The sequence below is a fragment of the Lathamus discolor genome, chromosome 7 (assembly GCF_037157495.1).
Source record: "Lathamus discolor isolate bLatDis1 chromosome 7, bLatDis1.hap1, whole genome shotgun sequence".
In the NCBI taxonomy this organism is placed as follows: Eukaryota; Metazoa; Chordata; class Aves; order Psittaciformes; family Psittacidae; genus Lathamus; species Lathamus discolor.
In genome coordinates, this window is record NC_088890.1 from 20,795,536 (window position 1) to 20,817,924 (window position 22,389).

The 22,389-nt window shown below is 42.3% G+C and overlaps 1 protein-coding gene across 2 annotated transcripts in view; it reads left to right on the forward strand.

Annotated features, from left to right (window-relative positions):
• SYN2 (synapsin II) overlaps positions 1 to 22,389 on the forward strand; it is a 174,375-nt gene that overhangs the window by 114,942 nt on the left and 37,044 nt on the right. Inside the window, exons 6-8 of one of the 2 annotated variants that reach the window (XM_065687616.1) lie at positions 12,592 to 12,654; positions 14,985 to 15,127; positions 20,409 to 20,483. In XM_065687616.1, coding sequence (XP_065543688.1) covers positions 12,592 to 12,654; positions 14,985 to 15,127; positions 20,409 to 20,483 — 281 coding nt within the window. The remainder of the gene's footprint in view (positions 1 to 12,591; positions 12,655 to 14,984; positions 15,128 to 20,408; positions 20,484 to 22,389) is intronic. The other variant, XM_065687617.1, reaches the window with a different exon arrangement.

A 22,389-nucleotide genomic window follows, 5' to 3' on the forward strand; every position in this document is an offset into this window, starting at 1 on the left:
ATAGATGGTCTAAACAGACCAAGTTGATTACTGCAATAAAGAAATATGCTGGGCAAAGTGTCATCTCTGACAGGCATACCTCTTCGTGGCTGACTAAGGCACATTTTGCCTAAGGCTGTCTAGAACAGCACGTCAAACTACTACTCTCTGCATGTCCTGAAGGCTGTCTTGTACAGACTCATTGTACAATCAGATTAAAAACACTATGCTCATGACAATAATTTTGTGACAAGTTAAAAATTCACAGCTAACTTTGAGAAGTAGCTGAGAATTAAATAAATTCAACTGAAATGCCAACCCCGAAGCTCGCATGGTAATCATGCAAAGGCCCTAAAAACACTTTTTAATTATGACCTTACATAGTATTGCCTGCAGCTACCCTTGAAATAATCCAGTTGGGTTTTCAAGAGTCTTGCAAAGCGTTCTGAATATAGGTGGAGGATTTACAGCATGGTCACACTTTGAGAAGCCAGTGGCCATCAGAAATGTCAATAAACAGGGTCCCCGTAGGTGTGTGTACACCCAGTCAGCATGGAAGGGACATGCTTTGGGACATGCTGCACACAACAGGACCTTTCAGCGGTGATGTGGGTTCTAGAGAAGCTTGTGGCCAGAAAGTTGCTCAACCCCAACATGAAGCAACTTGTCACAACGGCAGAAAGGCGGATACGTGCCATGGTCAGTCCCAGAGTGCCTGGACTTACTCGTCCAAACCAGCCCTTAATACTGGCTGTTCTGCTTCCCATGCAAGTCCAGTGACTGAGCAGGGTTTTGGTAGGTGTATCTCTCATTTCTTTATGACACAGTCTTATCAAAACGTAAAAGGGCAACAATTTTCAAAGCCTCAGCAGAACTCTTGTTCTCTGATAAAGCTTCATTCTGAAACAGTAAGTTCTGTCAAATTGCCATCAGAGTTTAGACAAAGACGTATTTACATCATAGCATTTGAAAGGGATTTTGCTGAGCCTGGAAATCTCTATGCTCAGGGATATGCTCTCACAAATGCAAGGAAATGCATTTTTAGCCCATTTCCCTGAGGAGACAAATATTAATAGTTGTAGTTTCTCCCACTAGCAGTGCAGTGTTGAAGTACCTGTTACTGCTGAACAGTATCAGCAAGCATCTTAGCTTGAAGATGCATTGTCCTTTTTTATATTGTATCTGGTTAGGAGTTCTCATTATATTAGGGAAATAACTTCTACAGAGTTTAAAAGAAACCCTAAGCTCAGCAACCAGTCTGTATTACAGTTAGAGCCTGACCTCGTAAAACACAAAGATCATTCCCAAAAGACATAGAAATATTCCTTGACTAACTTTTAAGCAGAATAATCTTGTATTTTAAGTAATAGTACAGAAATTATTGCCAGGCTTCTATAAATATAAGCAGACTGAACAAAACTTTTTAGTATCTGTGTATGCGGACCTGCAGTACAGGGCTTCTTTCACTGTGCTCTGTGTTGTGATGTCAGTTTTCCTTGCCATGATACCCTAGCAAAATATGTCATAACACAAGTGAAGGATGAGGGGTAGCAGGATGAAATAGTGCCCACTCCCTGGTTACCTCCTGATACAGCCTACACTTGGTAATAACCGCAAAGTTCATTTATCAAGGGATGGTCACTGGTTCCTTCCATTCATTATTGACACCCTAGGAAGAACATGTGGCACTTTCTCATTTCTGTCTAGCTACATAAGTTTAGTGTTGAAAACTGATTTCTAGTAAAATGCAAGAAAATAGACAGGAATTGGGATCATCTCTATTTGTTGACGTGCACAAGATCAAAACAAGGCAGGACACCTGCCTACAGTCAAGTTTATGATCAGCGTCATCTCTTCTCGATAGGACTTCCAATTTTGCGCAGGACTTTTGGTTCTGGAGGAGCTCTTTGTACGGTGGGTTTTCATGACCCGTGTCAATTTTTACTCTGAAGCATTAGCATCTGTCAACAGCATTCTGGTCATGAATTACCACTGTTTCTGTTCTGACACCCCCAGAGACTTGTAGTAGACACTGAGTCTGCTCTGTTGGATGCCATACCACAGAGCCCTGAAACACAGCTCCTCCTGAGCTCCCGAACACACTCATACTGACTTCCTGATACTGGGGGCAAAAGGGGAGGAATGAGGCGCATCACCCCCAGAGCTGACGGGGGGAGGCAGCACTGCCCCATCACTTGTGCTGTGTGCTGCTTTCCCACCCTTCCTCCCAGTGCCTGCCCTCTGCTCTCATGGCTCGGCCTTTGGCAGCCGTGTGTCCACAGGACAGCCCTGCAGCACCGCCTCTGCCTGGCCTGGGCCCTTCCAGCTCTCAAAGCGGTTTGAACCTGCACAGGGTCATTTGCCTGGGCTCCCTGCTCTGTACATGAGCTTCTGGCAGCCTACAGAGTATGATCCTTTATCTACATCAGTCTTATTTCTCTCCATTGTGGCAAATGAATCTTGTTTCAGAACGATAGGCAGGGTTTGCCACAGTAGTAGTTTATCTGGTGCTTTCTTGATGCTTCGCTCGTGTTCTTAGTGCTGCCCCCGATACGGCCACGGTACACATCCTGTGAAAAAAGCCCTGTACACTCAAGTAGAAAATTCCAAATTAGGATGCTGTTTCACAAATGAGCTTTCATGGATTTTAAATTTCAGTGCCTCCATATGTCCTGCAGCCTGCTTTGAAAGGGAGGGTATTTATAGCTGTCACTTCCAAAATACTCCAGTGAAAAAGCACCATACAGTTTATAGTCACAGCAATTCGGGTGATTGTTTTTATAAGGTTGCAAAATGCTGCTTGATTTTAGAGGCAGAAGTTTGCTAAAATAGTTGCTAGGATGATAGGAATTGACATGCTAGAATCAAAACAGAATATAATCAAAACAGAGTTTGTCTTGGGGAAGACGTAGTTTTCTCCAGATTTTCTGTGAGGGATCTGTGAGATCTGCTCTGTCTGACTCTCTGCCATTATCCTTCGCGTGTTTTATCTTAACGACAGTTTCTGGTTTCTTGCTGTACAGGTATTGAAAACAGAAGATTTTTCTCCCATCAGATTGCCTCTGTGTTGAATTAGGTAAAACCAGTTGTGAGGACAGAGGTGTTTTAGATTGATTCCCAGGTTCAGATTTACTCGATAGTGTCCTTACGCACGAAGATCATGTCAAACTTGTACTGATATCAGTGACTACCAGGGAAATTGGTGCCTTAGACCCAGCCCTACGAGGTGGGGCCGCTGGCAGCTGGAGGCCTCTGCTGTGCAGGGGTGGTTGGAATAGCCAGTGTCAAATCAATTCCCATTCCTTGGGGGGGGAATTGGTGCGGCCCAGCATTTCGCTGCCTCTCTAGGACACTTACTTAGTTTATAAGCCATTTTAACCCTCTGTTTTGAATGAAGAAATCAGAGTTGAGGTACATTTGCCTCTTCTTGGTTATCCAGCCCACTAATCCAATTCAAGCATAAGAAGGCTTGTATTAAAATTCATTTAAATGAAAGCTTTGCGCTTTTCATCCACCTGAGCTTTTGGATTTCTTTAATGCCCCCATTTCTAAAAAGATGATACAAAACCTGTCAGCTTCTCCTTTGGCTCCCCACTTGTGTAAAGCAGGAGTAAAACATTACTGCATACAGATGGGGTTTTAGACCTGCTTTCTTCCATCAAGGTACAAGGCAGTGGAAAATCCGGCTCAATGTTTCTGCATTGCTCTTGGTGTTTGCTGGGAAAAACAGCGCTTTCCGTGTGGGGCTGCTGCTTTCCTGCAGGGCCACCCCTGCCGGTGCCGAGAGCTGCTGGTGGCTGAGCCCTGGCTATGCTGGGACTGTGCTTTGTCAAAGCCAACCAGAGCAGAGCAAGGACATCCTCTGCTGCTTGTTTATTGATTTAGGGCTCTTCCTGCCTGTTTCTGGGAAGGCAAAACTGAATAAAAGCCACCTAAATTGTTTCACTTTTAATTTCCTTTCTCCAAAATTAGATTGAGTCTGATGCATAATCCACAAATAAATTACATGGAGCTAGCGTGGTTAAATGAACTTTGCCTGGGGATTATTGGAAAGATAAATATTTAAACACTGCGCTTGAGGTAAGTCATGTTTATGCAGCATCTGGGGGTTTTGTTGCTACTTTTTATGCCTACATTTTTTTTTCCCATTGTGGCTTTTCGACTCAGCTCAACCATGAGGACATTAAAGCCGGGGTGAACACCACCTTCCAGGGACTGGGCTTTCTCCATGGCTGCCTGCAGAGGGCTTTGCTCTTTTCTTAGCAGATGATCTTTGCCTCCTTTTACTTTTGCATACAGCTTGAATTATATCTTGTGTTTTATTTTGGCTATAAAATGCGAAGAATTGAAGAGTTCAATAGAATAGAAGAATTCAATAGAATAGAAGAATTCAATAGAAGAATTCAGATTCTTCAGTAGAAGAATAAAATAGAAGAATTCAAAGTAAATTCTGAAGAACTCAAATGATAGCTCTTGGGAATAAACCAGCTCCTATTGTGTAGCTCTAAGAATTGCTCAAAAATCTTAAATTGCGGAACTCCTAAACCTTTGAGCACTTTAGCGTATGAAGCTTAGATTTTAAGGATTTATTTTAAATTAATAGACTGAAGAAATCACAGGATGACAGTCAAATAAACCAGACTTAAACTCCAGGAAACTGCTGAGATAGGAAAGGATTGCTATGATTTCCATGACATATGCAGAAGTGCAGACAATAACACAGGTGGAGACTGTGCTGGTTACCTGTAGAGTCATTCACTGGTCAAGTCCATAACCTTCGCTTCAGATGACAGAAGATGGTAACAGTGCCTGTAGGTATTGTGTGTATCAAACTGAATACTTCTTCCTACAGTAAAAAGCATGATAAGCAGATTAATGAAATCTCTAGGTGGTCAGGTATTAAAGATTAATACAATAAATCAATCCTTATCTCTGTAAGCTCATAGTACAAAGAATCTTCAATTTAAGACGTTGATGCAGATAAAGTGTTAAGCAGCAATAATAATTGTCCTTGTTGCGATGTCAGTAAGAGAACCGTGACATTAACTGGCTGCTTGGATTTTCACGCTCATCTAATTAGGAAAACTGCTTTTAATTGTAAGTCAGCTTTGTTGTTACCATTTAACTTCTATGCATGAAAATTATACTCAGAAATTAAGTAACTGTATTGTCTATAATGGTCAGAATTTAGCAAATGGTATTTCATTTTCAAACTTGAACCTGGTAAGAGTAAATGGGCTTCGTAGCTCTGTCAAATTCAAAGGGAAGTATTTTTGGTGACTAGTCATGGTCTTGTGTGTAGAGCTCTGTGGGCAGTGCTGCCATCCTGCAGTGCCAGTGACCAGCAGGTTCCCTGGGCAGGCATGAACGGGACGGGGGGAGGCTTGGTCATGGTACCCAACAGGACTGGGTGTCTGTGTTCTGTCATCGACACGTTGATCTCTCATCAGACAATTCCGTAAAAAATTACTGTGGCAAAACTGTGTCACATCCTGCAACTGACTTAGGCTCCATTCAGGGAAAAATAAAACCAGGAGGTAGGATTTCTGCCCAAGAGCCTTAGGTTTGGCTGGAGTTTAGTAAAGAATAAACTGATGGGGCAGGAGTATGTTTGTAAGAAGGGGACGTCAAACCTCGGATCTCCACACATCCGAGGGTGAACCTACGCTCACCAGCCTGAGGGTGCTGCCAGCTGCCTCTAGCTGCAATGTGTGGTTTGTTTCTTTGTAAAACACAAGTGGCGTTTATTTGGTCAGGTTCACTGGGAGGACATGACTCTTGTTAATGAGCTCAAGTAACAGGAGGTTTTCGCATGCTGCTGCTGCTACAGGGGAACTGCCAGCACAGTGCACACATTTCTGTTGAAAGGAAATCATAGCAGTGAATTCAGGAAGAAGTATTAAGTACTTCTTAGCAAGAAGTACTATGGCAGACTGCTGATTTTGCTTTTTATTTTTCATTAAAGTGCACTGAAAATACAGGTAGCAGCATAGTGTAAAAACAGGGCACTTCTCCATGAGCGTGGTAGCATCTATCAGCTGATTGCTCATGAGCTTATTCTGTTCCTTAGCTGTCCAGAGGCCAGTGTTGCAGCATCTGTTTCAACACCTTCCTGTCTTGGGTTCAGGTGTAACAGTTATTTTTCTCCTTCTTAGTAGCTGGTGCAGCGCTGATAGCACCGATGTGTTCAGTTGCTCAGTAATGGTTACTCCGACCAAGGACTTTTCAGTCTCATGCTCTGCCAGGGAGGAGGGGAAGCTGGGAGGAAGCAGAGACAGGACACCTGACCCAAACTAGCCAAAGGGGTATTCCATACCACAGCACGGCATGCCCACTATATAAACTGGGGGCAGTTACCCGGAAGGGCGAGATCACTGCTTGGGTCGGGCTGGGTATCGGTCAGCGGGTTGTGAGTGGTTGTATTCTCTTCCCGTGTTATTTCCCTTATCATTATTATCATTGCTGGTAGCAGCAGTGGTTTGTGTTGTACCTTAGTTACTGGACTGCTCTTATCTCAGCCTGTGGAGTTTACATCCTTTCGATTCTCCTCCCCATCCCTCTGGGAGCTGGGGGGAAGAAGAGGGGAGTGAGCAAGCGGCTGCGTGGTTCTGAGTTAATGGCTGGGCTCAAACCACGACACTTCCTTTCCACAGAGCACTTTTTGTGCTGTTCCTTGGTTGGGGTTGTTGGTCGATTGGTTTGTTTGTTTAACATGTCACATCCAACTGTGTGGAGTTGGTTCTTCCACACAGCCTGTGCGGCAGGGCCATGGTGGCCCCGGCACAGCAAGCACCCCAGGCGTGGGAGCGCTGGCGTGCTGTGTACTGTTACATCCCTGTGGATGCACCCCGCTGTTTTGAGTGATGCTCATGAGTACGTTTACAAACACTTAACATTTGGATAACAAATTAAATCTTCCAGAAGAAAAAGGATTCCTTCCTTTTCTCAACAAGAAAAAATCCTCTACCAACTTCTGAGACACAAGGAAGGGGGTAACTGTATGTTTTACCTTTAACTGGCTCTTCTCAGGTTTTGGCTGGCAGGGTGTGCTTAGTTTTGAATCTGAAATCTGTCCTGAACACAGCCAGGTTGGCTGGTTACTACTGTGCATCTCCAGATCAGAGGTCAGGAGCTCTCGAAGCTTTTTGTGTCCTGAAGTCTTCTGGAGCCCATGTTTTCAATGACTGTCTGACGTGCCAAGAGCTGTTCTCACTGTACTTGCTTGCTCTTTTTGAGCACTCATATCACTTGCTCAGTGTTCAGTCAGTGTAATTGTTACTATGTGGGTGAGAACAGAAGATAGGTGAGCCCTATATCTGCTTGGAAAACAACATATACAGCATATTGGAAACTTCTTGACGTTTCAGAAGAGCAGTACGGTGTTGTTTTGCAGATTTCATGCATTTAAAATAGGTTCTGACCAGCAACTAACAAATCTTTGAACATAATTCGTGTTTGAATTGTATCTGCAAATCGTCCTCGCATCACAGAAAAGGAATGTTGGATGTAATAACTTATGTCGACAGAAGAGTAAAAATCCAAAGTAGTTAAAACCTCAATGGGGATGATTTGATAACTTACTGCTTCCAGCACCAGCAGTTTCAGATAGCTTTGTGGTATCACACTAGCCAACTCAACAGATTACATGACCTGATTGTGAGACTTGATGACATGAGAAGCATGCTGCTGTGACGGACACTTGTCTTAATTTGCATTTATTCAGCAACTTCAGACTATTGGGTCAGATTTCTGCCTGGATTCAGTAATTCCATCAGTATAAATGCTCTTTGAGATCGTTCTTTGCCTGTTTGTAAATCTAAGGAGTTCCGTTGCAGCTATAATGATTTGCTAGTTGCCTGTCAATAGTGTGGGAAACAAAAGGAGCAAGTGGGAAGTTGGAGAACTAATGTTTGTCATGAGTTCCTTCCGTACTCTCTGGGCGCTGATGAAACTAACGTTAGTGAACCTGGTGAAGCATGAATGGTGGGTCTGACCCAGTGAGGGGTGCAGGGCGCTTGCTGTCTGTATTCTTACCAGGAATTTGAAAGAAAGAATATTAGAGTTGCTGCTACAAGTGCTTTGAACATACAAGTCCTGTTCATTGGTCTCCAGTCTGCCTGTGGAGATGATGGAGTCCGGAGCTCATGGGGTTTAGAAGCTGGAGTTTGAGCCTGTTTGTCCGCTCCTGTAGTCCCAGTGCAAGTACGTGGCTGAAAAATTAAATCCACTCATTCGAGAAAAACCACTCCTGTGAGGACCACGATTAACTTCAAATGTGTTCACCTGAAGAACTGTATTAGGCCTGTTACAGAGTCACTGGCACTCAGCGCCATTGCAAGAATTATTTTCAGCTGTACTGCCTTGAAAATAATGAAATAACTGGTAGGGATGTAAAATAAAGTGAGTGAAGAGTTAATAAGCATGCAGATACACAGCTCTTGAATGGAAAGCACTAATATGAAGTTCTTCGGACAGGGAAAAGATAGACATGTTATTAAAGACGTGAAGATTTTTCAGACAGGATATTACAGTCACACTTTAAGGCCGTATCTACGGCTGGATTTCCATAACAGATTTAATCACTTCTAATATTCAATCCCTCATTCTCCTCTGTCCTTGAACCCACCGCAGTGCAGTTCCCCAGGACAGGATTGGAGCGCTGGCACTTGGGAAGTGCCTGGTCTGCCAGAGGTTTAAAGTGTTACTGCTATACTCATTCAGATCACATCAGTCATGAGTGAACACCAGCTTGAAGGTGCCCCTTGGTCACAACCAGTAGATGTGCCTGGACATTAAGTTGGTAAATGTAATTCACACTATTAGTGACAGAAACCGTTAGGACACTTCATTTTAGTAAAGCAACTGCCACACTAAGTATGTCTCTGTTTGAAAGTTAGGGATTGGCTTCTGTTACCCAGGTTTTAAAAGGATTTTGCTTCAAATGCTTTTTTCTGACTGCCTTTTATCTGCAAAATATAGTCTACTCTCTGCTCTCCTGGGGAACTTCTTCAAGTTTACAGATCAAAGTAGTACCTACTGCTAATAGTACCTAGTCCAGTCGTGGAAGTAAGCTGTGCAACTTATTCTAAGTTCAGGTTCTGTTGAAATGAGACTTTACATGTATTTAAAAGAACAATATAAGAAGTTAAGACCACAGAAATTAAAGTGTCAGCTGAAGCCCTCTCTAATCTTTAGGAGCTGATGAAACGTTTTCATCAATCACTCGGTGGCATTATTTTGGTTAATGATCTCATATTAGCAAATACCAGTAACGTATCTCAACTGGTTTGTATGTATGTGCCTACAACGAGCCGTGACAGTTTTTCCAGTTGCTGCTAATGTTTATTACCAATCTGATCATACTCACATGTGACTATAGAAAATTGTATCGCATGCTCGACGTGCATTCTGCTTTCTACCTAATAGTGATCGTTTGTTGCATTGTTGTTTAAGTCATAATAGAGATCCTGTTTGTCTTTTTTGTTGCTGATGTTAATACTGAGATGTATTTCATGTCTGTTATATGTATGTGCAAGGGGTCACGCAGTGTAGTCCATTTCCATCTCTGGCAGTTTTTAACTGTCACAGTACAATTTATGCTTCCGTGAACTCAAGAAAACCTTTGAAAAATAAGCAGTAATATTTTGTAAAACAGCTTTTTCCCCCTCAACAATGCATTTCAAAGAAAACATGCAATGGGTCCTGTTAATATCAGCTCTAAATGGAGTGGCTCCGTTGGTACCTGCTAGATCTTCTTTCCAAGTATCTCTCTGCCAAGTAATTACAATGTAAATTAAAAGGAGACCCATGGAGCTGGGAAGTTTTCACTGATCCCATCACAGCTGTATCGTACATAACGTTTACCCAGATGTATGAAAAGTCTTGAGACTGCCTGTTCTGTTAAGCTAGACGTTCCTGTCAAAGGGCATCCCAGTCTGTGCTGGGATGTGATACCCGCGTGAAATGGGGGTATTGGACTCCAGGGCAGAATGAACTCTGTTGTCTCAAATTATGTCAGTGCATTTTTCTGAGGGAGAAAGCAGTTTAGTTGTTAGTTTTGTTTTGGGGTTTTTTCTAATTTGAGTTAGTGTTCCTGTGGCACATAGAGGATTCCATGGCTTTGGAATCATGGGAAGATACGTGGTCCTCTTAATTACAGGAGTGCCATTAGTATTGCAGTAGGGGTCTGCCAGCATTTCCATTACAAACTCAGTTCAGTGGTTTATAGCTCAGTCATAAAAATGTGGTGCTGCCCCTCCGCAGGTTGAGTCAGGCATCATTTGTTCCTCCTTCTCCCCCAAAACCTTTGGAGGAAAAGCGTCTAGTTTTAACACCTGAAAGCAGTAAATAAGTGACTTGATGGTGACTGCGCAGGACTTTGCATTCCTACTGTCTAGCAGGAACCTTATTCTTAAATTGCTGTAGAGGTGACCTTTACTGTATAATGCTTTTGGATGTGTGTTTGGCTATTTTGAAACTCATCTGTTTTGAAACTCATCAATTGTTTTCATGCCTACATGCCTTAGATTGGTTAGACTGAAACAGATCCGTGAGCAGCAGTTAAATGTATTTTAGATTTAAAGACCAACACTTAAAGTGATTCCTAAATGAGAGTTAAATAAAAGACTTTCAGTTGCATAGTTACGGATTCCTACGGTGCTGGTCTAAGTGCCCAGATTTTCTGCACAAGATACGAGTTACTTTATGCAGGCATTGAAATGCGGCAGCCACAGCTTCGCATGAAATGGAAAGCACCAAGAGATGGGTTTCAGAATGATCTGCTCTCCTGTGGTGGTAATCCTTGACTTCAAACCTTGAGGATGCCCTGTCAGAAGACAGATGACGTCCTCACTTAACTAATGTACAAAACTAACTAGGATTCCAAACACTGCACTTCCTGTGGGAAATGTTTTGTGACTGCAAGTCTTTAAATCAAATGTGGTTTTCTCCTGAGAAGACATACTAGCGCTAGCTTGAGGCTTGATGCAGAGATCAGTGACAGACCTCCATGGCCTCTGTTGCATAGCTGACAGCTGTAGTTTCACGCTTTGAAAACTCTGGTTCATTAAAGGGTAGATCCGAAGATTCCTCCTTTTTCTGATGAGGCAGACCAGAAACTGATGTTCTGTCAAAACAAAAAGTGTCGTAGGTGTGTTTTGTGGATGTCCTTTATGTGTTTTTAAAAAGTCAGAACAACCTATATTGCATTTTAGGAAGGTCAGAGAAAGCCTGTTAAAAAGAAAAGAAAGATCTGTGTATTGTATGGGGGATCTGATGGTAAGTGGTGTAGAATAGGGACCTGGCCTTGAGTGTCCACTTGTTGTTGTGTGCAGGTTTGCCTTCAGTTACAGTAGTTTTAAAGCAGCAATCCTTAAATCATTCTGAAAATACATGTTTAAAGTATAGGAAAAGCGTATGTGAGTCTGAATTAGCTTTATAACCCTGCAAGTAGGTTTGGATGTCACCACAAGCCGAGTGACGTTCCTGTGCTTTATCTCTTTATCTTAGTGTCAGTCTTTGGAATCCCAGGACATATGTATCCTTGCACATACATATAACACCTTAGGTAGGTGTGTGTTTGTGAGCTGCTGTGCAGTGCTGTGCAGAGCACAGGGAGATAAGCGTGAACACCAGTTAGCCTCTTGACAATCCTTTGAAGGTGTTTGGAAAGGCATTTTTTCATAAGATCTCCGAGAATTCTTAGTTTATTTTCTCAAGCATCAGCTTTGCATTTGATTGTGTTCACTGTGTTAAAGTTTGGTACTAAATGAAGGTTTCAGACCCTGTAACACTTCCTGTGCTGCTGCTGCTGCCCAGTGTAAGTACATGTTGAGGGTGGTCAGGTCTTTATTTCTAGTTACACAGTCCTTTTCTGCTCAGTATTTGATGCTTTGTTGGGAGATACCATGATTGAGAGATCTAAAACTGCATCAAATGAATGATGGAAGTAAAACTGGATTTTCACAGAGCTTTCTGAGAGACAGAACCATATTCATATGTCTTCGTATATTCGATTTCCTAATCAATGGCTGAATTGTTACTTGCATTCCGTGAAGAAGCTGGAGCCTTCCCTACAGAACTTGGATATTTGGGATCAGAAGCTAGGATCTGCCTTTAATGAAAGGGGTTTTGGTGAATTAGGCATCATTGCTTTCGTAAGTGGTCACAAAAAGAATTTGCAGCCTTGCTAAATAATAGAAATCAAAGGGAAAAGTAAAGAAGGTGATTACTTTGTCATCATTAATGATCATAACCTTGGAGAGTGTGAGTTTAGGGGTCAGAAAACACCGTAACAGACTGCAAAATAGGAAATAGCAGAAATTCAGTTCGAAAAGTGAAGTCAAAAGAAAGACATGCAGGAAAATATAGATGCTCGTACACCAGCTGGATGTACTGGGAATAAAACGACACTGAAAACACATGCGGTAACTCATCAGTGCATACATAGCTGTATGGAGCTGAACAGCAGTTCAGGTAACCCCATGGCAAGAACAGCTTTGGCTGCATTATGGTCATGCTTAAATAATATTCATAAATGATGTAGTTTAATCATTTAACTCCTGGTTGCTGTCTCTAATATCTCTAATACATCTTTCTTGTTTCCCCCCTTAGCTAACAATGCCAACATTTCCTGTTGTTGTGAAGATTGGACATGCTCATTCAGGCATGGGAAAGGTGCAGATGCTACTTATTGCATGTTAGGAGGCCGGGCGTTTGTCTAAAATAACACGCATGTTCTGTTGTTTGCTGGATAGTTTAACTTTTCATTGTCCAAATTCTGTCTCGGATCCCTACCCCTGCAAATCCCTGCTTGTACGTTAATCGAGAAGGCATCTCTCTGTAGGAAAATATGAAACCCTGTAATGCTTCACTTTGAAGCCTTTTCAGTTTACGCATTGTCCTATCTAGGGCGTTCTTTGAAACATGCTGAGATGCTTTCTCAAAGCAGAACCTTACTTATGAATTTAGTTGACTGAAATGAAACTATGTAAGAGTCAAGGTCTGTTTGCGCAGTTCCAGCTTACTGGACCTGGGAATATAGAAAGGTTTTGCCTTGGTTCTTTATTAGTTTCACCTTGATACTGAACTTTTATTCATTTCCTATCTTAATGTATTCTCTGTGATTGTTTCATACCACTATATAACTGCTGCTTTCTTTCTCCAAAGTAATTGCATTTCAGTGGTGAGTACAGCTGTTTTGATATCACTTATCTCGCAATGCTGGTTCAGTGGGAAATGATTTAAATCTGGCTATCATTGATAGAGGTGGAAATTTCTAGTCATTATAGATTAACCACTTTCTGTCACTGAAAACACTTCAGTGGTGTAAGAGTTTTAGATTTTAAACCAAATCATCAGAGAATAATTACGTTTATCATCTTGAATCTCCAAAAGCTCCATGAACATAATATTTGCCACTAGTAATACAAATAGAAAACTGATGAAACTGTATTCTACTCAGTGATTATGCAGTTGTACTGTATATTAATGTTCTTTTGCCTATGACTGTTTTGATTTATTTACCTTTAGTTAGTCAGTGGAAATCCATCAGAATTAAGAGCAGAATTAATCCCTTATTCCTTAAACTGCAGTTTCTGTGGGTTGCATATGTGAAGTATTAGAATGTTCATGTTGTACTTTCAGTATTCACCTCTCATTTATAGAAAAGGGAAATAATGCACAGAAATGTTCAGCACATCAAATGTCTAGAAATAGGTATTTTTAGCTATAAAAGATTTTCAATCCTGAAAGGTTAAATGCTGGTCTTTTGTAGTACAATGCTTACTTCAGAGTCCAAACAGAGGTTGTCCTCCTGACAGGCATTACAAGGAGTAGAGGTTCCATTGGCTGTAATTAGACTTACACATGCTATAAAGTTTTCAGAAACCAGGTTGAAACCAGGCATTGTGTCTGGTTTTGTGGCTCTCAACTGGCAAATTACTCTGTATTGTTCTCCAGCTGAGAGCTGAGAGCACATACCTAAGCCTTATGACTTCTTTTAGCTTCACCAGACTCCATTTAATACCCATCTGTCAGCTGGGGCACACTGGCCTGCAGGTTCCCTTTTAAGTACCAGGTGCCAGTGGAAGCAAACAAGACACTGGGCTTGCAAAGACCTCCAAACTCTCCTAATATTGCATAACATGAGAAATACTAATCCCTGCCTCCTTTCCTCACCCGTGTGAACTGTACTTGGAGTCAGCATGTTGGACATCCAGTTTTCCTCTCCCATTTTCTACTAGCCCTAAGGCTTCTCTTCTCCTCATTTCAGCCCTCTTCCTTTAAATCAGCTGGAGAGATGTGCCCTCCCTGTCCGAAAGTGATGCCTCTGTCCTCTGCAGTCTCCTCCTCTCTCCCCCCTAAATCAGTATTCCCCTCAATTTTTCCACCTCCCTCTTATGTCAGGATGTTGATGGATTTCATACCATTCACCACAGTGTTCCACAACCAGGAAATCCTACTCCTAAAAGCCTGACTCCTTGCAGAGAAGTGAGAAAAATGGGAAGAACTGGTCCTACTCCCTTGAGCCAACCCTCAGTGCTCCATGCGAATGTTCGCTCCTTAGGACCCTTCATCTCCTCCCTCCTGGGAGATAGGTGATGTGACAGTCATGGTGGGCTCAGTTACATCAGCAATTTAGAGAACGCACAAGGGTTGTGTATAAATCCGAGCGGCAGATCCGCACACCTTGAAAACCCCTGAAGCCTCCAGATCTCAGGTTGACGACCGCCACTTAGCAAAAATAAAAAGCAACATAAATTCCACTGTCTACAGATTGCTTCCTACAGACGACGGGTAATATTTTGTGTAAAAAATAGGTACTTTAATGCAGGAATGTTACCGAATCTAGAAATCAGATCGAATAGCCAATACTTTTTAATAAACTGATGCTGTCAAAAGCCATACTTCTCATGAATGCCATTTGCAACTGAATTCTACATTTTATTCCTAATTACTCTTTTTTCTTTTGTATATGTTGTTTACTTGTGGTATGATGACTGCAGATCAAGGTAGAAAACCACTACGATTTTCAGGACATAGCCAGCGTGGTAGCACTTACTCAGACCTACGCCACTACTGAACCCTTCATAGACTCCAAATATGACATCAGGATCCAAAAGATAGGCAGTAACTACAAAGCATACATGTGAGCCAATACCTTATGTTCTTTCATCCTTTTGTTTCAAGTTTGATAAGCACCAATAAGATTAAGCCTGTTGGATGAGTCTCTGAGCTGATGTGCCTCTCTGGACAGACAGTGTTTTAGACTTCCAGATTTATCAAGGCTTTCTTTGAGTTGGTTGTGGCTGGGAGGAGGAGAATAAGACACCAGGTGAGCCTGCCAGAGGGGTTTTCCTGCTAACCTTGGCTTCTTTTTTCATTTACTGAAAGGAGCATTTGGAAGAGGATTTGTTTTTATAGAGGACTTTTTAAATCAGATTCCTTGGTATCTTTTCAGCAACTTAGGGTAACATTTTTCCTAAGGACATAGGTGGCATTCATTCACACAAACCTGAATCATAGCACTCTAATGCAACAAATTACTCTCCTTTTAACATAACACGTGTAGGAAGAATTCTAATCTCACAGTGACCTTCAGATATAGGGATGAAAATCTCTTTTAACTTTAGAATCCAGGTGTTTTTTTAAGGATCCTGACTATACGACAGTCTACCAGGGTGTTTCAGTTTCGCAGACAACATTAAACTACAGGAGCAAAGTAGGTTATGACATAGTAGCTGAGCTATGGTTAACTGTATTTATGCATATTTTCAGTCTGTTTCAATTATCAAGCAATGTAATCTGACATAACACTGATTTCATTCCTGTTTCATAGACAAGTTAGATCATCTCATGTCTTTGCTCCCTCATGCTTACACTTCTGAGGCACAAAAAAGATAACAAAACATGGATAAAAATACACACATGCATTGACATATGCACACCACACATGCAAAGATATTTCTCTAGGAACTCCTGTAACATTGGAAGGATCAGAGATTCTTTGTATGTTGATGTTCATAAGGTACAGACAAGTTCTTTATCAGTCAAAACAACTGAACTCCGATCAAACCCATAAACCGTAAGAGAAGCAGAAGTTGGAGCTGTGTTAAAGAAAACAGGTAAAATGTTCTATAATGTGAAGGACAGGGTTAGCATTAAGTGTCAAGTGATTCAGGAACAGCCAGCAAGCTCTGTGAGAAGGTAAAACCTGCACAGGGTTGGGAGAAGGGGCAAGATACTTCACCTTAGGTCGATACTGGAAGGCTGTGTACTCTTAACTTCTCCCCTAAGACATGACTGTCACAAGATCCAAACTGCATGAATCACTGCTGGCCTCTCCTGGCGTATGACTTTAAGGGGTGTTTGTGTAAGAATACAAAAGATAAGGCCTTTCAGGAACAACCCCCCAGTTCATCTGCCTCTCACTGTGCATCTGGGGGGCCCTATCAAAGCACAACACAGCGCTGCTGGAAATACCATTCCTGTAGGTCAGGTCCCTCCAGCAGTATGGACACTGTCCTGGGTTTAGCAGTACTAAGAGAAAAAATGCTACTGCTAAACCCAGGACAGACACTTAATCCTTCTGCTTTATTCTGAACCCAGAATTACCGACGTTTTGCAAAAGAGGGGTGTGGAAATCTGCGTTGTCCACAGTGACAAGGCATAAGACTCAAAAAGCTTGTGAGGATCAAGAGGTTTCTGGAATTCCCTGTTGGTGACTTCCAGTTTTCTGACAGGAGCGCTGACTCCAGCTCCCGGCGGAATTTTAGGTGTGTTGGGCATACCCCACCTCTCTCTATAGGCAGTACAGCCTCTAGCCCCTGGCTTCTCCAGGGAAGTTAATCCCAGTTCTTCTTGTTTGGCTTACATTGGTGCTCCAGACTGTTTACCTTTTGTGGCTTTAGCCCCATGTCCGGAGAGATCCATCCTGCGTTTTTTAACAGCACCATACTGTTACACCCCTAGGTCACCTCTCTCCTCTCTGTCCAAACCATCGCTTGATCCAGTCCCACCACTTTTCCAGACCACTTTGTGGCTTTTAATCCTTTCCTTCTGCCTAACCTTTTTTGTTGCCGTGGGTTCTCCCTTGCCCCTTTTATTCTACTCCGTGCTATTCAGCATCCTCTCCTTCCAGTCAGCAGTCAGCCTCCTGCTGTCTCACACCTTTTCGTGCCGCTTCTGCCTCTCCAAGGCTAGGCTGGTACTTTCCTCTCTTGTTGGAGCTTTGACAGGCAGATTTCTCATGCTGTGCTACCCCTCCTCTGTTGTTCATAATAAACAGAGTTGATTTGCCTGTCTCACAGCTCCCGAGTGGCAGAGTCTTAGGGATAAGGCCCAACTCTTAATGGTTATGACACACCACCAGATACCAGCACTCAGATGCAATGTTAGTAACTTGATGGTTCATTCCCTATGGTACAAATTGGACCCTGCATCTCATAGGAGAGAGCCCTACATTTTTTTCTTTGACTGGAAATTTAAATGCTGTTCAGTGTCTGGAGTAATTCTGGAAGAGTCGGCCAATGGTAAATTTATCATTTTCAGACATAAATGTTTCTTCACAGAAGAAGCATTTGGCCTAAGGGACAGCAAAAATAAGCTAAAATGACAGCCTGCTCCTCCTACCTTTTATTTATTTTTAAGTTTCTACTCAGAAACTACGGGTTCATCCAAATGCTAAAAGCCTAGCAGGCATTTGTTCTCCAGATTCTTTCATACAGTTAAATCACACCCAAAAATGCAGTACCATTCCAGGGCTACAAAGCATCATGAAGAGGAGATGTACCAAATGTCTAAAAAACTCTTCGTATGCGCACACATACATTATGTCAGTAGAATATCGTTTTACAGCTGGTTCTCATTTTGTTCTGTGACACAGGAACAGAGTACTTAGAGAGCCACCACAAAAAATACCAATGAGACATTTGGGGTTGTAGTTTAAAGAGAGTTATTAAGAGCTTCAGTTTTATAATGCTGTGGGAAATTGTGGTATAAGTGGATCCATGACTCACAAAACACTGGTGCTTATCATCTGTCAGTAGAGATTATAGCCCAAATACAGCACTGAATCCCTCTAAATACCACAGCTCCTCAAAGCGCTGTGTGACGCATATTTAACTACACTTGGTACCATTACAGAGTTCATCTGACTTCAAGGAAATAGAGTTTAAAAGGGTCACACACAATGAAGAAAAACAGCAATACAAAACCACTGCATCCAGATCTTCTCTCCAAAAGCAATACTGTAAATCCATAACTTGACTTTGATCAGAAGGTCAGTAAAACAAAAGTAGAGCAAATCTACAGCAAAGAGCAGCAGTGCCATAGAATCACACCCCAAGCAGGCCGCCTGCACAAGAGTTGCAGGTAGACATTTCTATGTGTTTTTCTGATGGCAAGTCCCTGTCCCAACAGTTTGTATTTTAAATGGTACTAAAGAAGGCAGAAAAGCGTTGGGGAAGGGGAAGCATAAGTTACTATGAATTGTTTATACTAATCACAATTCCTTTTCCCCCAGTTTTAAAACAGTTCGTTCTTTGCAAAGACCTAATCGAGTGAAAACAGGTTAAGTGTAAAGCACTCAAAAGTGTTAGGGTTTGTTTGGTATGTTATTCAGTGTTCAGTAAAAAAGGAGAAAATGACAGTGCGAAAGACCCTTAGCTATTATCAGAACAGAAGTGAAGGAGGGAAGGAAATCTTTGTATTTCAGCAGAGGAAACCATATATGAATTGCAGAAATGACACCTAAGGTTTCAGGTGCCAGCTGGTCTGGTTGGGTGCTTTTTATATCACTTAACCACGGTCTAATGGAACCCCTGTTGTTCCCTGGAGTTCTGTGTCCAGCCCACAAGCTGCTGAGATTGCACCAGTCAGGTCTGTGTCCATAGTGTTCTTCTCAGGCCTCACCTGATACCTGCAGCATCCTTGCAGCCAGCCAAGCAGCCGGTCAGGAGATTGCTTCAGCTTCAACAGGGACCTTTCAAATCAGGGGCTGAAAGCATGGCTTAAAGCAAACCACGTTTTCTTCTCTAGTCAGTAGTGCTGAGACTGCCCCAGTGCAGGTGAGGATGTTGAACTAGATACTTGTGAAAAGGCTTCAGGGCAATTTAAGAGTTTCTTTTTTTCTCTGATTTGGTCACATCTTGCTTCCTAAAAGACACTTTAAATAGTATATTGCTTTTGAGAAGTCTACAACAGATCTGAATTGTGATTTGTGAGAAGTATTATCCTCTGACGCAGAGTATGTGTGCAGAGTAGTCATGAACTTACGATTTTTCACTTGTAAGTAGACACATACAGAATCATAGAATCATAGACTGGTTAGGGTTGGAAAGGACCTTAAGATCATATAGTTCCAACACCGTGCCATGGGCAAGGACACCAGACACTAAACTGTGTCACCCAAGACTCCATCCGTCCTGGCCTTGAACACTGCCAGGGATGGGTATATATAAATATAACCTTAGATAATAAACCAAAAATCACTAAATAGCCTTATTACTGGGCAGACTTATGCACAGCACTCAACATGCGTGTTCCCCCTTCTCCCACACCGACAGAGAACACAGCATAGACAAGTCGGGATTTCCCCACAACTGCTACTGACCCTCATAATTAGGTTAATGGAAAAATGGAGAGAAAACTATAGCTGCTGCCTAATACACTTTTAATACATTACAGATGTTCCTCTTATTTTACTAACTGGAAACACTTCATAATTTGTATCGTTCGCCTATTCCCAGTACAGCATTTAGGTTTCAGAGAACAGTAATTTCCTCAGCCCTGGTAGCAGTGCTAGATCTGGGAAGAAATACACTCTATATGATTTTTTTCCTCAGGGATTAAATAGCAGGTGATGCACTCAAGCACTGACATAAACCATTTGGGTTATAGTCGTAAACTAGCAAAGAGTGAAAACTGTAGAATAAACAAAAATCCAGCTCTAAAAGAGCTCTGAGATCACTTCAGTGGTGTTAAAAACGTAACTATCTTGATTTTCCAGTATTGGGACCTAGCCCTGCAGCGGTATGGAGTTGAAATGAGAAGCTGAAGCTTCAGTTTGTTGACATTTGCAGTACCAGTTTGTTACAAACTAGTCTACCCTTTATAACCAGTAACAGCTTCTTGCTAAGGCTTTCACTTCATCATAGGCGCTTTTCTAGAAAGGAAGGTCTGAACTGCCTGAGCAGGGGACAGCAGTTCCCGGTACTGTCATACTGCAGAACGTGCCTACAGCAGAGCGGGTGTTACTGACACTGTGATGCCTATTAGAAGTCTTCACGTTTTAGATGTTCTGTCACAAGCTGCCAGGGGTGAAAAAGGTGTAAATACTGCTACAGTGTTCATGGGACGTTCAGAGTAATTTAAGAGAGAGTGAAAATACAAAGCCGCTGGCTGTCTTTGTAATATTTTCCCCCTTGCAGGAGAACTTCCATATCCGGAAACTGGAAGACAAACACGGGCTCTGCAATGCTGGAACAAATTGCTATGTCAGATAAGTAAGTCGAGTCTCATGTACAAGGTAATTAAAAAAAACAACCCAAAACTAATGGGATTTTATTTGCAATGAAGTTTTTAACATTGCACTGTTGCTGTGCAGTGCACAGATATGCATGTGTCTTGTTCTGTGTGGAAACATGAACATGAGCTGGGAGTTCCAAATGACTTGACTCAGTGTTCACTACCCAAACTAAGTACTAGCCTTAGTGTAGTACTAGGTGCTGCACCCTTGGGTTCCTACATCCATATCTGAACCTAGAAAACCACTGCAGTTCCCTTCAGAAAATTCCTTTTCTTGGATTCAACCTCTCAAGCCATTTCCGCTGGTTCATTTGCCCTTTTCCCCGGCTGTCTTACCCCATACTACAGTCTTTGAAGCTTTTTTCCTTCGACATCATCTGTTCTAACCAAGCACCCTGGTCTCAACTTTGCCTGTTTAAATCATATTTCTCTTCTCTTTTTTCAGTCCTGCTACGTTGCTTATTTTTCATTTATGGAATTTCCACTGACCTGCACTGTGAGGCTTTACCCAGATGCTGGGATATACCGAAGCTCGTTTTCCTCATGTCATCATTCCGGCTCTACTTTGGTTTACTGTGCTTTTCTTGTTCTCCCATCCTTATGCTAAATACTTTACAGTCCAGTCAGAAACATCCTCCTTGCAGTACCATTTTGAAGCTCAGGTCTGCCATTGGTAGACCTCCTCTCAATTACCACTCATTTGCTCCAAGCTCACCACAACATGCAGCCTTTTCTCCCTCCGTAATAAATCTGTGGGGCTTTTTGATGGCTTTGAGTTTTCTTTTGTTCAGCTTCTCCAAGGTTGCTACCACTGGAAGCTGAAAAAAGCCCATACAATAGCAGTACAATTTGTAAGGTGCTTCCATGTTCAACAGTAGTCGGTTGCCGTTGGGGGGGATTGGTTGTTTCATGGGTTGTTTTTGTTTTAAAGCCTGAAACCTACAAGTTGGTCCCTCTTATGAGCTGAGGGAGACACAGGAACTGAACCATTGCCTGCCCTGGAAAGGTGAAAACAAATAAGACGGGAATTACAACTCCCTGCTGTCCAACCCCTGTCTAGACTGTGTCCTCACTGATCTCTCCTCTGGGGATGGAGTGGAGCCACATTATTTTCTCTTTCTTATTTCCCTCACCTTCCTTTAGAAAGTGAGGTTATGTCTTTGCAGAGAGGGAAAAGAAAGTGCTTCAGTGTGTGCGATTACAGTGCATGAGCTGTTCCTCTGTACAAACACAGGCACTTTAGTCTTGCAATAAGGAAAACTAAACAATACCAAGTGAGGGTAATGAGGATGAAACACTCACCTTGCCCAGCTGCCTCACTGTAAATGCTCTCTGTGCTTCGCTTCTGCTTCCATTTTTGAATGTAAGATAAGTAGAGCATAATAGGTATTTTCCCATTAAAAAAACCACTAGCCAACAATCCAAAACTTCTTTATGCTGATGAAGAAAAAAGCATGGGAAAGGTGGATGTTTTCTCTTAACAAAAGGGGTATGTATCCCATAGCTCTGCTTCTTGTTTGATTACCCACTGAAGTGCACAACACAGAGCAAGGAAGAGGAGGGCAAACTGAAGTTTTCTAAAGAGTGGAGGTAGCTTAATGTCCACCTCAAAAGCAACCCAGTCTGATGCACATGCATTTCCTGCACAGAACGTGTCATGAATTAGGAAGGAGTGCTTTGAAAGCACTGCCCGAGTTGACACTGTTGGCTGAATACAAACCTTAGTCTAGACATTCAGAAAAGAAAGAATGTGGCACAGTGAGGGACCATGACAAGGTGGAGAAGAAGCCCATTTCAGTGATGCACACTCTTACTGACCCCTCCATTTCAGAGAGGCACTGCTCCCCAGGCAGGATGCGAAGACACCCATGCGACTGTGCCCAC